We start from the raw sequence: 14,538 nt of genomic DNA, 5'->3' as shown, positions 1-14,538 counted from the left end.
AGTCTTACATTGTACAGTTAACTGTTTGTTTATTGCATCTGTTAAATTGTATAATTATATATTTCTGAATTATATATTTATTACCTCTACTCAAATGATACGGTTCTTGTGGAGCAAGCAAAGGGCCACATCAGTTTCCTTTGCAATATTTCTTTGGGTTCCACAGTAATTTCGTATTTTATGAAATTTCTTGAAACGCTTCAATTTTTTCAGTAAAAGTAAATAAAGATAATACAACATGAAAATAAAATTAAAGTTTAGGCAAATTAAATCAGTCGAAAATTGAGTCTCATGTAAGTTAGAACTGAACTTACGCATCACTGAGCCTACACTCCTTGTCATTTCTCTACACTCCCTATCATTTCTCTACACTCCTTGTCATTTCTCTACACTCCCTATCATTTCTCTACACTCCTTGTCATTTCTCTACACTCCCTGTCATTTCTCTACACTCCCTGTCATTTCTCTACACTCCTTGTCATTTCTCTACACTCCCTGTCATTTCTCTACACTCCCTGTCATTTCTCTACACTCCTTGTCATTTCTCTGCACTCCTGTCATTTCTCTACACTCCCTGTCATTTCTCTACACTCCCTGTCATTTTTCTACACTCTCTATCATTTCTCTACACTCCCTGTCATTTCTCTACACTCCCTGTCATTTCTCTACACTCCCTGTAATTTCTCTACACTCCCTGTCATTTACACTGTCTGTCATTTCTCTACACTCCCTGTCATTTCTCTACACTCCCTGTCATTTCTCTACACTCCCTGTAATTTCTCTACACTCCCTGTCATTTCTCTTTGGGGTAAAGTTACTATACAACATCTTTTTCTGATTAATATTATGCTAATTTAGTTTTACATATAATTAAGGTTTTTAAAATCAATTTGCTGCATGATTTTATATCATACAATTGTTTTAGTGTGATATACACTTATTGAATTTATCATGGTTTTTAATCTCTGGAAACTGTTAAACAAATATAATGTGTTCTTATAAGAATTTTTGCACCAACATACAACGGTAGTTTCAACATATGAAACAAATATTAGAATAGCTTAGCTTACTATGTCGAGGTTTGGTTGTATCACAGCTGTCCCATTTGCATGTTTTTTAGGGTTGAGAAATTAGAAAATAAAATGATGTCTTCACCTTACTTACCTCTTCATGAAGGGAAAGTAGAGTGCAACCTGTGTCTGTTGTAGGTCAACTATCTGAGTGTGTTTGGAAAAGCCAATAAAGGACAACTTCTGCAGCAGGTTGCGTGCAAGTGCCCTTTAGAGGTCATTGACAGATACATCAGGTTCGTGACTTAGATCGCCATCACCGCTCTGAGAGATTTTATCTGTTTATCTGACCAGTTTATATTTTTGTTGTCTGTAGTACATGCCAGACTACTCGACATTGAAGTGTGCATGCTTACAATCATAACCGGCTATAAACGTCAAACCGATGTTCAGTTTCTAGATCATTGTGAAATCCAATGTCAAGCAATAAGAGGAGCATGGAAGAATTGACAACTAAGTAGACAGGAAATATATTCATTAGAATCAAACTCAGTAATTTTAGATATTAGATCCTTTATATCTAGATAAGATATATGTAGAAGGTCGTGGTTCAGTTCTGGTTCAAAAACATAGCTCTATTATTCGTCATAGCACAACTCGATTGAAAAGGTGAATTGATTTTCCTTATCTTTAGATTAATAGTATTGGACAGGTTTTCTCGTTTTTTGTTGTAGCTTATGTCAAAGAGAATTACTAATAGTCTTTTGGGGTCTCTATTTGTTTTCAAATAATATAAATATGTTTAGCAACCCCATGATTTTTACATATCTGCGGTTGTTTATTTAGCTCAGTCTCTTGTTCCCAAACAATGTAGCCAACTCCCAGAGGCTAGTGTAGGCTTCTTACTTTCAAATGGTGCCACCTTTCACTGTGTTTCTTCATAGTGACTTCTCCCTCGGGTGTGATGCGGACAAAGCCTATCTAACTAGGGTTCAGAGTCTGGCTGAGAAGCATTGTCAGACTGAGTTCTGGCTTGACTCTAAAGAAGGGATGGGTCTGCTTAAAGAGATATCCACCCTTCTTACCGCGATGAACAGTACTGAGGATCTGATAGACTCCCTGGTTGAGGCCTGTAATCCATACAATTACTCTCTGATACAAACACTGTTGTCTTTTTGCGAGGAGTCCAGCAGCAAGGTTCGTGTAGTGCCCCCCATTTTGTTATGCTAGAGACTCTGAGGCCAGGTCCCACTTTTCAAGCTTGAATTGCTATTATTTGCAACCCTTCAATTGTTTAGTCCAACTACTGAATAGCCTTACTCACATGCTATCATATTGCCATCCCTCTTATTGAACTCCTGCATACAAAGAACCTTTGGGTAGATATACCCGAGTTGCCAATGTAAAATATAGCCCTATCTCCAGTTGTCCATAGTACAACGTTGTGACACCGTGTTCTGCAATCGTTGTTTGTAATCCAATGAGAGATACCCGGAAATTAAATTAAAAAATTAATTGAAACGTACCCGTTCATGTACTCTAACTGGATCAGAAAATATCTGAATTATTTCCTTCTCCATTCAGAGAGACTTGCTTTTTTATGGCTATAATAAAATACAGATAATCTAAAATAAAAATCTGGTCTGAAGTTCTTCTGAAGACTTTGAGATGATTGGCTGATTTCGGTTTAACTTTGTATGCACTAAGCAAAATGGTTGTTCACGCAGTCTTTCAGAAGACATGTTCAGTGTACTCATTTGGTAAATCCAGTGGTGGGAGTTTCTCTTTTACTAACCTTTTCAACTATTGCATAGATGTAGAGTGTAGACCTTTGTATGCAAACAGATATTCAGGTCTGTGTGGAGTCAAATCGGTGCGGAGTCACATTTGCGTACAGACAATGCCTGTATATTAACAGCCGGGCTTTGATAATTCTCTTTAAGGGTGGAGTATAAAATGACATGGCAATTTTTGAATTGCTGAATTTTGAATTTTTGAAATTTTCAAAATTTTGAATTTTTGAATATTGGAAACTTATTTCAAGTTTGCGAGATAAAAACTAGTACTAGTAAGAAGTCTGCGCTTCCTTGGAGATTTCTGTAGGCATTTGTAATACTCACAAGTGATCTACGAGTAGTCACCTATTTTGAATGACTGTCTTATGGCAGCATATGTACCTCTGTAACGTTCTCCTGGTCACTAGAACATGCTTGATGTCAGCATATCTGTCTATTTTTTTATAATCTAATCAAATAACTAATTAAATATACATGTGTCACAGAGTGACTCACTGTGCCTTACCCTCATGAATGAGAAATGTCTAATCTCTATGAGGCTCTCTCATTTTCTAAAACAGATGAAATCATCAATCATGCTTATTATGATGCTTATTATTATGCTTATTATGATGCTTATTATTATGCTTAATTATGTTTGCTGCATTTAATGAACTATTTTGAAGTGGTAACTCGAAGACCACATGCATCTACCAATGTGTGTGAATCTGAACTGAGTAACATTCTCAGTGAGTAGAGGTAACGTAGAATGAAACTCCTTTTATTAATGCCAAATCATCCAATCCAACCGGCTAAAAAGTTCTGATTTCAAGAAAGTCAAAATCATCTAATTTCGTTTTTGCTATGTCTTAGCTAATGAGCAAGATGGGTAAACCACCTGTAGAAAAATGAGTTGATGATTGTCCGATCAAGCTCAAACATTAGTTGTACGACCCAAAGTAATAATGGCTGAGGCCACCATTGTTGGAAGATCTGGTGTTATTGCTGTGTTAGTCCTTTGTTTAGGTTGCAGTCGTGTGCCAAGGCAAACTTCATTTGCAGATAAAGATATTTGTTAGTCATTTATAACAGGGATTGTCATCTCTCTATTTTCTGTTACAAACAGAAAGAACAGCTACTCAACTTCCTCACTTTATACACGCGTCAGTCAGTTCCATCTGAATGGGAAAGAAGTCTTTGGAAGGAGTTGTCTGCTGGGAAGGGAGATAATGCTTTACCTCCTATTTCAGCTACGAGGTTGCCCTACCAGCCACTGCTCAGTAGCGATGTCTGGAAAATACTCCGTAAGCTCGAAATTGTCTATCAACATTCTCTTAGTCATTCTTAGCCTATCTTTTCAAAGATTTTTGTAATACTTGGCTTTGTGCCATAAGTAAAGTGTGCTATAATTTACTGTGTAATTTGGCAACCTTAATTTGGTGTTTGATATGAGCTACAACCTCACGCTTCCTGAAAACTGACTGTGTAAGCAGTAAACTGTATAATGTAGTAAAAGTTGTAAAACCATATAAGAGTTGAGCAGGCAATTTTAAATCATCTCATTTCAATGTTATCAGGCAATTTTAAACTAAAATAGCCGAATCCAATTATTAATTATCCTTCGCAGCTCTTGTAAAAGTCAGGAATCAATTGCTTCCATAATGCTATGAAAAAGGTACCATGGAATAGTTGTTGTGAGGCAACTAAGCAAATCCAAGAAATTTTGGTTAAAAAATATTTAACTGCCGGCCAATGAGTAAAAAATTGTTGGTTGTCCATTTTCTGAGAATTATCAGTCGCTACGGTTATAGCATCTCCATTCGCTAGATAAATGGGCTCAATATTGCAAGTTATGAAAAGTTCCTGAATGTTCCCAGAGAAACATAGCATTAGACGGACTGATGCGCAGTTATCAGTTATCACAGTGACACCAAAATGACTAAGCATTCAAATTGTAGACCTGATTTATCAGTGTTGTCACACGTAAGATAATATTCCTTCACCACTTCTTTCAGTGTAAACAAAGTCTTATGTTATTTCAATACTTAAAAAAATCACATTTGGAGGGTTCTAAACACACTTTAACATTTACCAATTCAGTAAAAATGCAGAATAGGAAATTCTTCTATTTTTGTGCAATATTATATGGACAATGATTATGTCCTAGGCATGACATGAATTGTTACAGCCGTAAATACAAATGATGTAGAAGTTTGATTGCTGAAGTTATTTTTCCTGCGCTATACCGTCCTGCCATACAGCCATAAGAGATGGGCTGGTCATTCAGAGCTAGATTTTTTTCTGGGATTTTTTTAATTTATCCTGGACGGTTTGAAAAAAGTGGTATTAACTGGTAAATATCCTGGGTAAAATTGGGAAAAAGTGGTAGATAGTATTTTTATTAAAAAAACAAGAATGGACAAATTTTGAAGTTTTACAAGGAAAATATGGGTTTGTGTTATTTATCAAACTTCTAGGAAACTAAACTGTAAACAGTGAACCACCAGCTGGTGCATTTATGTCAGTTCTATCACACCAATTAGCTTAAGTTTCGCAACTTCGTATTACCCAAATACTTACACTCATACTGTACTTGGAAGTTTAGCTCATCCTGTCAGCTTAAATAACAAGGATTGGATATATTGTTACAATTAGCTTGTATTTTGCTAAAGTATTTCACTCAATTCATATATTGGTAGAGAATAATTTTACTTAAGAGAAGACTCCTACAAGTTAATTCTTCCAGGGCATCCAGCCACAAGGTGTAATGGAGGGTTAACCATTTACTGGTACTATTTGCTAACTACAGACAATAACTTGAAAGTGTGATGCCCATAATTATTTTATTCATTATTTAACTACAAACATGTACAACTTAACTATAAAAGTTTTGGTAAGAGGGCGAAGTCCATGTTAACATTTTCTTGGAATTTAGTTTTGTCTCTTGCTATATTGAGGCCTAACTCAACTTGAAAATTATTTGACTATTATTACTATGGCTAAAGGAACTGTGGAAGACCATCTGATAGCTTCTTAAAATACTTCCAGTGTTTTAGTCTCAGTGGAAATTGTTTAGATGGACCATGAAGAGACAACAGAAAGCATGATTGTTTGAATTTATTGCTGTATTTCAGCTTTTGATAATTTTCCCTGTTTAACCTGGGGTATTTAGGGTGAATGGTAAAACCGTATTTTTCCCTATTGACCATTTCCGGGAAAACATTGCAACCCTGTGATCACTTGGCTAGATACTCTTTCTGGTCAAATGCCAAATTATCAAAAGCTCTGTTCGAAGTATAACTACATGGTTCACATATATATTACTCATTAGGAGTATAACTCTATGGTTCACATATATAACACTCACTAGGAGTATAACTCTATGGTTCACATATATAACACTTACAAGGAGTACGACTCTATGGTTCACATATATAACACTTACAAGGAGTACGACTCTATGGTTCACATATATAACACTTACAAGGAGTACGACTCTATGGCTCCCATATATAACACTTACGAGACAAGAATTGCTATTTTTCTGCTTTCAGGACCCGAACTGAGTGCCAAGACATTTGAGGTGCTCCTTCCCATAGCGACGCTCCTTGAGGTACTTCACTTTAAACATTGACAGGTGTAATAATCTTATCTTGGCAAATTGAAATGCTCTCCAATGATGACTAACCAGTCATTCAGCCAGGCTTGTTGTACTGTTGTACTGTTGTACTTTTATAGGTGTATAGACTTTCATGCTTAATATGGCAAATTTAATTAAGCATATTTGGGCTGTTACAACTTACATGCAAATTACACAAACTGAGCTGGAGTTGCAACTTTTTGACAGTCCAATCTTTGTAAAACCTTGTTTATAATTATTCAGGTGATGTTTAAGATTCTTTTATTTACAGCTGCAATACTCAATTTGCTGACAATCTTAACTATACATACTACAACCTTAATTATACATACTACAACCTTAACTATACATACTACAACCTTAACTATACATACTACAACTTTAACTATACATACTACAACCTTAACTATACATATTACAGCCTTAACTATGCATACTACAACCTTAACTATACATACTACAACCTTAACTATACATACTACAACCTTAACTATACATACTACAACCTTAACTATACATACTACAACCTTAACTATACATACTACAACCTTAACTATGCATACTACAACCTTAACTATACATACTACAACCTTAACTATACATACTACAACCTTAACTATACATACTACAACCTTAACTATACATACTACAATCTTAACTATACATACTACAACCTTAACTATGCATACTACAATCTTAACTATACATACTACAACCTTAACTATACATACTACAACCTTAACTATACATACTACAACCTTAACTATACATACTACAATCTTAACTATACATACTACAATCTTAACTATACATACTACAATCTTAACTATACATACTACAACCTTAACTATACATACTACAGCCTTAACTATATATACTACAATCTTAACTATACATACTACAACTTTTACTATACATACTACACCCTTAACTATACATACTACAACCTTAACTATACATACTACAGCCTTAACTATGCATACTACAACCTTAACTATACATACTACAACCTTAACTATACATACTACAATCTTAACTATACATACTACAATCTTAACTATACATACTACAAACTTATCTATACATACTACAACCTGAACTATACATGCTACAACCTTAACTATACATACTACAATCTTAACTATACATACTACAACCTTAAATATACATACTACAACCTTAACTATACATACTACACCCTTAACTATACATGCTACAACTTTAACTATACATACTACAACCTTAACTATACATACTACAAACTTCTCTATACATACTACAACCTTAACTATACATACTACAGCCTTAACTATATATACTACAATCTTAACTATACATACTACAACTTTTACTATACATACTACACCCTTAACTATACATACTACAACCTTAACTATACATACTACAGCCTTAACTATGCATACTACAACCTTAACTATACATACTACAACCTTAACTATACATACTACAATCTTAACTATACATACTACAATCTTAACTATACATACTACAAACTTATCTATACATACTACAACCTGAACTATACATGCTACAACCTTAACTATACATACTACAATCTTAACTATACATACTACAACCTTAAATATACATACTACAACCTTAACTATACATACTACACCCTTAACTATACATGCTACAACTTTAACTATACATACTACAACCTTAACTATACATACTACAAACTTCTCTATACATACTACAACCTGAACTATATGATCTACAACCTTAACTATATGATCTACAACCTGAACTATATGATCTACAACCTTAACTATATGATCTACAACCTTAACTATATGATCTACAACTTTATCTATACAACTATTAGCGAAATAACGCCGTTTAAATGCACCTGGCAGTAGTTCATCAGCAGATCGCAGTTTAAATTTGTTTGATGCCTCATCAAAGGTGCAGGTAAAATTATTGGATGTTGTTTAAAGATGCACAAAAATGAGGGAAATCAACCAGCCACATGCATGTGCCTCTTTTTGAATATATAACCCGACTGCATGTTCATTTAAAAATAGACCTAGTTATCCGCCCACGAACATCCTTTTACTGATTGGAAAGAGTAAACTAAAGCTTTTCCAAATTTCGTAAATGTGAGATGTTTCAACCAGATTGTTATTTGTTTGGTGAGTGCTAACCCATTCCATATTGCTACAAAATACTGGCTATGATTTGATAGTGAATTTTTTTCATTTTCAGATTATCACTTAGGCTATTGCTGTGATTTATCTGCGGATGAATTTGAGAAATTGTCATGGCACACAGCTATGGGACTGCTAACAGTGTATTGTATACTTGGTCCTTTCGCGTGTCCTGCACTTAAGGGTACTCAGTCATTTTTTACCATAGTCCAGTACGCAGATCATATTAAAATTGTATATACTTGGTTTGAAGATAAAGAGGGATGTGTACCTGCTGAATGCAGCCCTTCAGATTGCTGAGTTACATATTGGGGCTTTACCCAAACAAGGAGATGCCATTGCTGCCACCAATAACACCTCTAACTGGTCGACCGATGAAGTCGTGGACTCCAAGTTTGTTGCTGACATTGTTGTCGCTTTGGCCGCTATACAGGTACATCTAATGAAGCCACAGCTTTAGAGTCGCGCAGTTACTTGATGTCTAAGTGAGGTTTAACACTATGTTAACTACAAGTTCACTCTAAGGTAAATTTTATGTCGACTTAAATTTCATGTTGATTAGTTCTAGGCTCACTTAATTTTTATGTTTGGTGCAAATGGTCATTTGATCATATTGGCATGTTGTTATTTATGGCTATTATGTGGCATGGCTCATCTAGGACAAGCACTCAGCAGTTATGTGCAGTCAGACGCTGATAAACAAACTGCCGAATGGTACGGAGAAAGTTCTTGTTAGCCGAGTCTGCCTAGACCTAGCCCGGGATTGGAGACAATCGTGTGAAGAGGTGGGTCTCAGTCATGTCTAACTTGTTTCATGGTTCTCATTCTATGCTGGCTTCAGAGAGTTAGTGTCAAGCTATCAATGTCAGCTGGGGAGTGATGAGCATGCTTTGGCTCGTAAGGTTTGAAGGATAAGTACAGGGTACAGAGAGGTAAGTCTAGATAGTACAGACTAGAGAGATATAAGTTGAGTATTGAGAGTACATGATAGAGATATGTAACTATTGTGATATCTGCAGAGTAGTGAAGAATACGCATTGGCTCATAAAGTACTGAGGAAGGTCAGCTCTCTCTACTCAACCATCTGTCTTGAACAGCGGCTCTATCAGAGTGGTTTAGCCTCAGAGTCCTTCCTTAGTCTTATTCCATACCCATCACAGCTCATACAGGGCATACTAGAGACGACCCACGCAGACTCTTCTCAGAGAGGTGAGTTCATTGTGGTCTTGTTGGTCTTGAGATAACCTGCCATATTTTTCGATTCTTTTGGAAAAGCTGTTTGTATGGCCTGTCAGGCTGGTTCACCACCCCCATTTATCATGTTTCTTGTCATACTCTCAAGTTGCTGTTAAGTTGAAACTGTTATCATTTCTCCTTGTGTTTTCATCCAACTGATTTCTGCTAATGTGGTCAGCCTTGATATTTGAGCATCTCAGATCTCGAGCAAATCAGAGTTAAAATGGAAACTGACTTTTTCGCTTCTGATGCCGAATAAAAATTTAGAATGGACTTTGACTGCTTTTAATGCTTTTGTATTGGATACCAAACAAAAATATTGAGCTGGAACACTCTCCAGCACCTTATTGCATCAAAACTTCCTAACACAGGTGCCTCCCTTTCTAAGATGTCTGAGAAAAGCCAATGACTAGTTCTGCTTGCTAAGCGATGTTCTTTCTTCATTCTCAGTATTCTGCTTTTGCATGCAGATGTGTTTGTCGTGCTGTATAAAGTATTGACTGTATTTTATCTTTTATCCTGTATTATTGTATTATTTTATTCTATTTTATTTTTATTGGAATAAAATACATACTATTCCCACAATTATTTGTTTTACACAATCTGAGCTGCTACAGATAGGGGAATAGGCTGCCCAGCTTAGCCGCCTCTATCAATTGAGTATTTATGAAAATTTCAGTGTACTCTATGTTACCAGCTCTCTTAGTAAACAGTTTTTGTTTTATGTAATGCAAAAATGTTTAGCAAGTTATTTTTCTTGTTTTGCTATCACAATACTTCATTGCACTGGGGGAAAAATTTAAAAGTACAATGACTTGCTTTCCAACCGATCTTCCGAAACAAATTGCAGTCAAAACTGAGTTTATCTCTATCTCAGCAGGTAGGTTCTCTCTTCTGATCTAAACTAGGCAGCTGGTATAGACACTAGGAGTTCTCTAGTCATGATATGGGTTTCACTTTGCATTTAACAGACGCTTTGTCAAACAGGCATTTCAGTTTGAGTTGAACCGGTCTGCGTAGATGGTAGGTCTTCTTATTCTCTTTGTACGATGATCATCATCTGATTTAATAAAATTCACAAGTCAAATGTTCACTTGTCGTATTCCATATTACAAGAGCGTTAGCCACATATGAGGATCTTTGCCTTTCTTTTGTCACATTAAGCATCAGTATTGTAATATAGCCTTCTCTATGTTATTATCGCTCTCCTCTGTTTATGTATATGGAACTTTGTAGCCCTTAAACCAACTTTCTGGTGTAGAAATGATTGCCACACCAACGCAAGGCTGCTCAATTCAAATTAAGAAACCATTATATACTGGTTTATATTATATATATAATACTTTTAAATTTTAGAAACCATTATATTATCCATATAGTAATACAATGATTTATATTATATGTATAATAAATCGTAATACCCACATAGCTATTCTTGAGATGTCATCTCGTGATAAACAGATTGGTGGACCCTTAATTGGCAGTTTGTATAATTAGTTTTGACTTCTGGATATCTTTTTCATTATATATTACTATTGAAAAGTGTGCACAAAATTCCTTATAGACGTTTGAGGAGGAAATCGGGATGTTCCGCTTCAGCCCACCAATGCTAATTAGTAACCATGGACCCCTGCTACTCAGTAAATATTATGCCTTTTGTGTACACTTGTTTTAGCTCTTTCTGTCAAGATGAATATCAATGTTGCAGCTGCAGAGAAGTTTGAGGTATGCCAGGCGATCGCTGACCTGGCTGGCAAAGACATCGCCCAAGTGTGCTATGAGATCATATCTGACAGTTGGCTGTGTCTCAGTGCTGATGTAACTCAGTCTCACATCGACATGGAAATGGTAGGAAATAATTGCCTCGAGAAAACATATGTGAAGCTGTCAACCACTCGTGTTGTGGGTGTGTTTAAAACATGGGCTATTATAACAGAATTTGACTTACTGCCTCTTGGTTCGAGACAATTCACCCTGGCTGGACATCAATATAGCAGCAATTAACTGTTAAAAGTCAAATTTTAAAAGATTTTATTAGAAAGCATATTTTTCAAATATTTTTCAAGTATTTGAAATTTTGTTTGTCGTTATAGGTGATCTGGCTGCCAGGATGTTTCAACCTTGATCACCATTAAAACGCTCAGAAGAGAACGTAATTTTTGGAAACGTTTTTTTGGAGAAATTTAATTGCGATCCTGTTTTGCCTTGTTTAATGTTGAACACCATGTTGAAACCTGGCAGGCAAATCACCTAAAACAACAAACAAATTCACAAATGATAGAGAAATTGTTATACTTTCTGATAAAATATTTTAAAATTTGACGTGAGTGATCCTTTAAGGTTTCAAGTTAACTTCCAGGTCAGTTTTTTCGTTAGTAGTTGAAGGGCAGCTTCGTGTGCCATCAACTTGGCCCAGTTAGATTAATATTTGACTCCAGCACTTCGTATCCTTACATACCAGCTACTTTTTCACAATGGAAATATGTGCCAGTTTTGTAACTCACCATCTTGTTTTCCCTTTATTTTGACTCTAACCAGGATAGAGTAGTTGATCTAGCCCGTGTATAACTGAACAGAGATTGTGTTGAATAATTGATACCAATAGAAGTCTCTCCCGCCACTGCGCTAAGAAATATATTTTAATTACCTAGTAGTTACTAGGGCTCACTCAGTTGTAACATGTTCCTACTTTTACTGCAGGAGTTGTGTAACTCTTTATTTACTCGCTCCATAACCAAAGTTTCACATAGGTAAGTTTGTTGACAGACAATGACCCTTGACCTTGGCTCCATGATGCCAGCAGCGCTAGACCAGTCAATCAATGAAGACCCCGTAAGAAGCGCTGACAAAGAAAAGTGGATTGTACACCTAGCTAACAGTAGCATTGGCCCTCGAATTGTGCATCTCCTCAACAACACATTAGCTGTATGTATTCACAGGTTCTGTGCTGGTGTGATCACCACTGTCATTAGCTGTACATATTCACAGGGTCTGTGCTGGTGTGATCACCACTGTCATTAGCTGTATGTATTCACAGGCTCTGTGCTGGTGTGATCACCACTGTCATTAGCTGTATGTTTTCATTGAGGCTGTGCTGATGTGATCACCGCTGTCCAATTATGCGCATTGCGCTACCACATAGTCTATAAATTTAGTTTTTGAAGGGCTAAGGAGTTGCTTCCCCATGCTTTAGTGCTGCACTCTTTCAGATGCAGTACTCGGCGTACAAGCTTAGTGTGTGCCGGGACTGAGCTCGCATGTTCATTCTCTCACATCTCAAAGCAATTCTTGGTGTAAATTAACTAAATACAAATTAATCCATTATCCACCCTCTAAAAAACACCTAAAACAGGTTATTACGATGGAAAAGCGGGCTTTTAATTACGCTAAATTGACCCCCTACACTCATAAAGTAACAGATACCTGTATAGTGGATATGATCTGGAATAAACATAACATTATGTTGTACGGTACTGTATGGAGCTTTTACCTTCCAGACAGACAGTAGCGTCTAACACGGTGAGTGAGAGACTCGATGGCGACGCTTGGTACACTATACTTCTGTGATACTAACATAACCTTTAAATTTAACTTAAATGAATTTAGCTTACTAAGAACACGCTTAAATATAACGTTTAATCTTACACAAAACTTGATTCTAATTTTGTCTTGTAATGTTTTATCGTCTTCTGGATTGGCTCTTTTTGTCTCGCTTTTTCATTCCCTTCCAGCTTTTTAAAAACCTTTTCAAACTGATCCAACGAGCGATGCTGTTCTCATAAACGGCCTTTTGCCTACTGGGGCATCGCATCGAGAACCGTCTCGTGTCTCAAGGCAAACATTTGCTCGGAATCTTAAATTTCTAGTATATTGAGACACTCGTTTGTCAAGGTATGAATATACTAATATTGGAGTAGTCTGGTAGCTCACAATTCAGACTCTGAGTGCTCATCTGTAAAAAGTACCAACTTGAGACTATTTAAGATATCAGATACTTTGGTTACTGACACGCCAGATCATTTGTAGCCCGTAACTTATATTCACTACTATATAGCCTTTGTTTATGTTTCCCGGAACACGTCAAAGTAGAATTTTAAAATGTTTTTCAGATAATTGTTGACTGGTCAATTTTCCAAATTTACCGCTATCACGTCTCCTTTTGTGTTTACAGTTTTGCATTGACCAATCATTGTTGGTCTCGTAGTTAAAAAGGTTTCACTCGATTCTTAGCTTTTTAAGGTTTTGTCATTCATTTATCCTAGAACTTGTAAGATTTGAACTGGCAGTAAATGCAGTATTTATATAATATTGTTCAAAATTAAATTCCTTAAATAGATAACTAAATCACTCCGTATAATTAATATATTTGACAATATTTCACTATTGGTTTGCTCAAGTCTGCCCTGTAGTGAATCCATTGAAATTTTATAACTGCTCACAAATATTTAAGCCTGTTGATTATTTTTACTGTCCACCTTTCATGTATTTGCAATCTAATTACATCAGTGGTGACGTAAGTAGGCAGGTTTTCAAAAAATGTGTGACAATAACAAAGTCTGTGTTTTGAGAAACTAATCACAATAAAATCTTATTTGAATTGGGAGTAATTTCCTAGTGGAATAATATATAATCATTCAGCATGCTTGTATATACACAGCAACACAGGTCAAGGACAAACTCTATGCTATAGGTGACGCCCTATCAAA

The 14,538-nt window shown here is 35.8% G+C and overlaps 2 protein-coding genes across 2 annotated transcripts in view; both read left to right on the top strand.

Moving 5' to 3' along the window:
- Positions 1-14,538, top strand: part of LOC137400981 (kinetochore-associated protein 1-like) — a 66,093-nt gene that overhangs the window by 44,209 nt on the left and 7,346 nt on the right. The window contains exons 21-29 of the mRNA XM_068087318.1: positions 1,209-1,306; positions 1,955-2,207; positions 3,912-4,089; positions 6,340-6,398; positions 8,850-9,029; positions 9,256-9,381; positions 9,616-9,805; positions 11,541-11,680; positions 12,599-12,757. Of these exons, the coding sequence (XP_067943419.1) occupies positions 1,209-1,306; positions 1,955-2,207; positions 3,912-4,089; positions 6,340-6,398; positions 8,850-9,029; positions 9,256-9,381; positions 9,616-9,805; positions 11,541-11,680; positions 12,599-12,757 (1,383 nt within the window). The remainder of the gene's footprint in view (positions 1-1,208; positions 1,307-1,954; positions 2,208-3,911; positions 4,090-6,339; positions 6,399-8,849; positions 9,030-9,255; positions 9,382-9,615; positions 9,806-11,540; positions 11,681-12,598; positions 12,758-14,538) is intronic.
- Positions 6,465-8,666, top strand: LOC137399668 (DNA-directed RNA polymerase subunit beta''-like). Its single transcript, XM_068085855.1, has 3 exons — positions 6,465-6,511; positions 6,697-7,637; positions 8,635-8,666. Exons 1-3 carry the CDS (start codon positions 6,465-6,467, stop codon positions 8,664-8,666), a joined length of 1,020 nt encoding a protein of 339 aa, XP_067941956.1.

Source organism: Watersipora subatra, chromosome 7 (genome assembly GCF_963576615.1).
Source record: "Watersipora subatra chromosome 7, tzWatSuba1.1, whole genome shotgun sequence".
Classification (NCBI taxonomy): Eukaryota; Metazoa; Bryozoa; class Gymnolaemata; order Cheilostomatida; family Watersiporidae; genus Watersipora; species Watersipora subatra.
The sequence above is the reverse complement of the archived record's forward strand: the minus strand, read 5'-3'. Positions and strand labels throughout refer to the sequence as shown.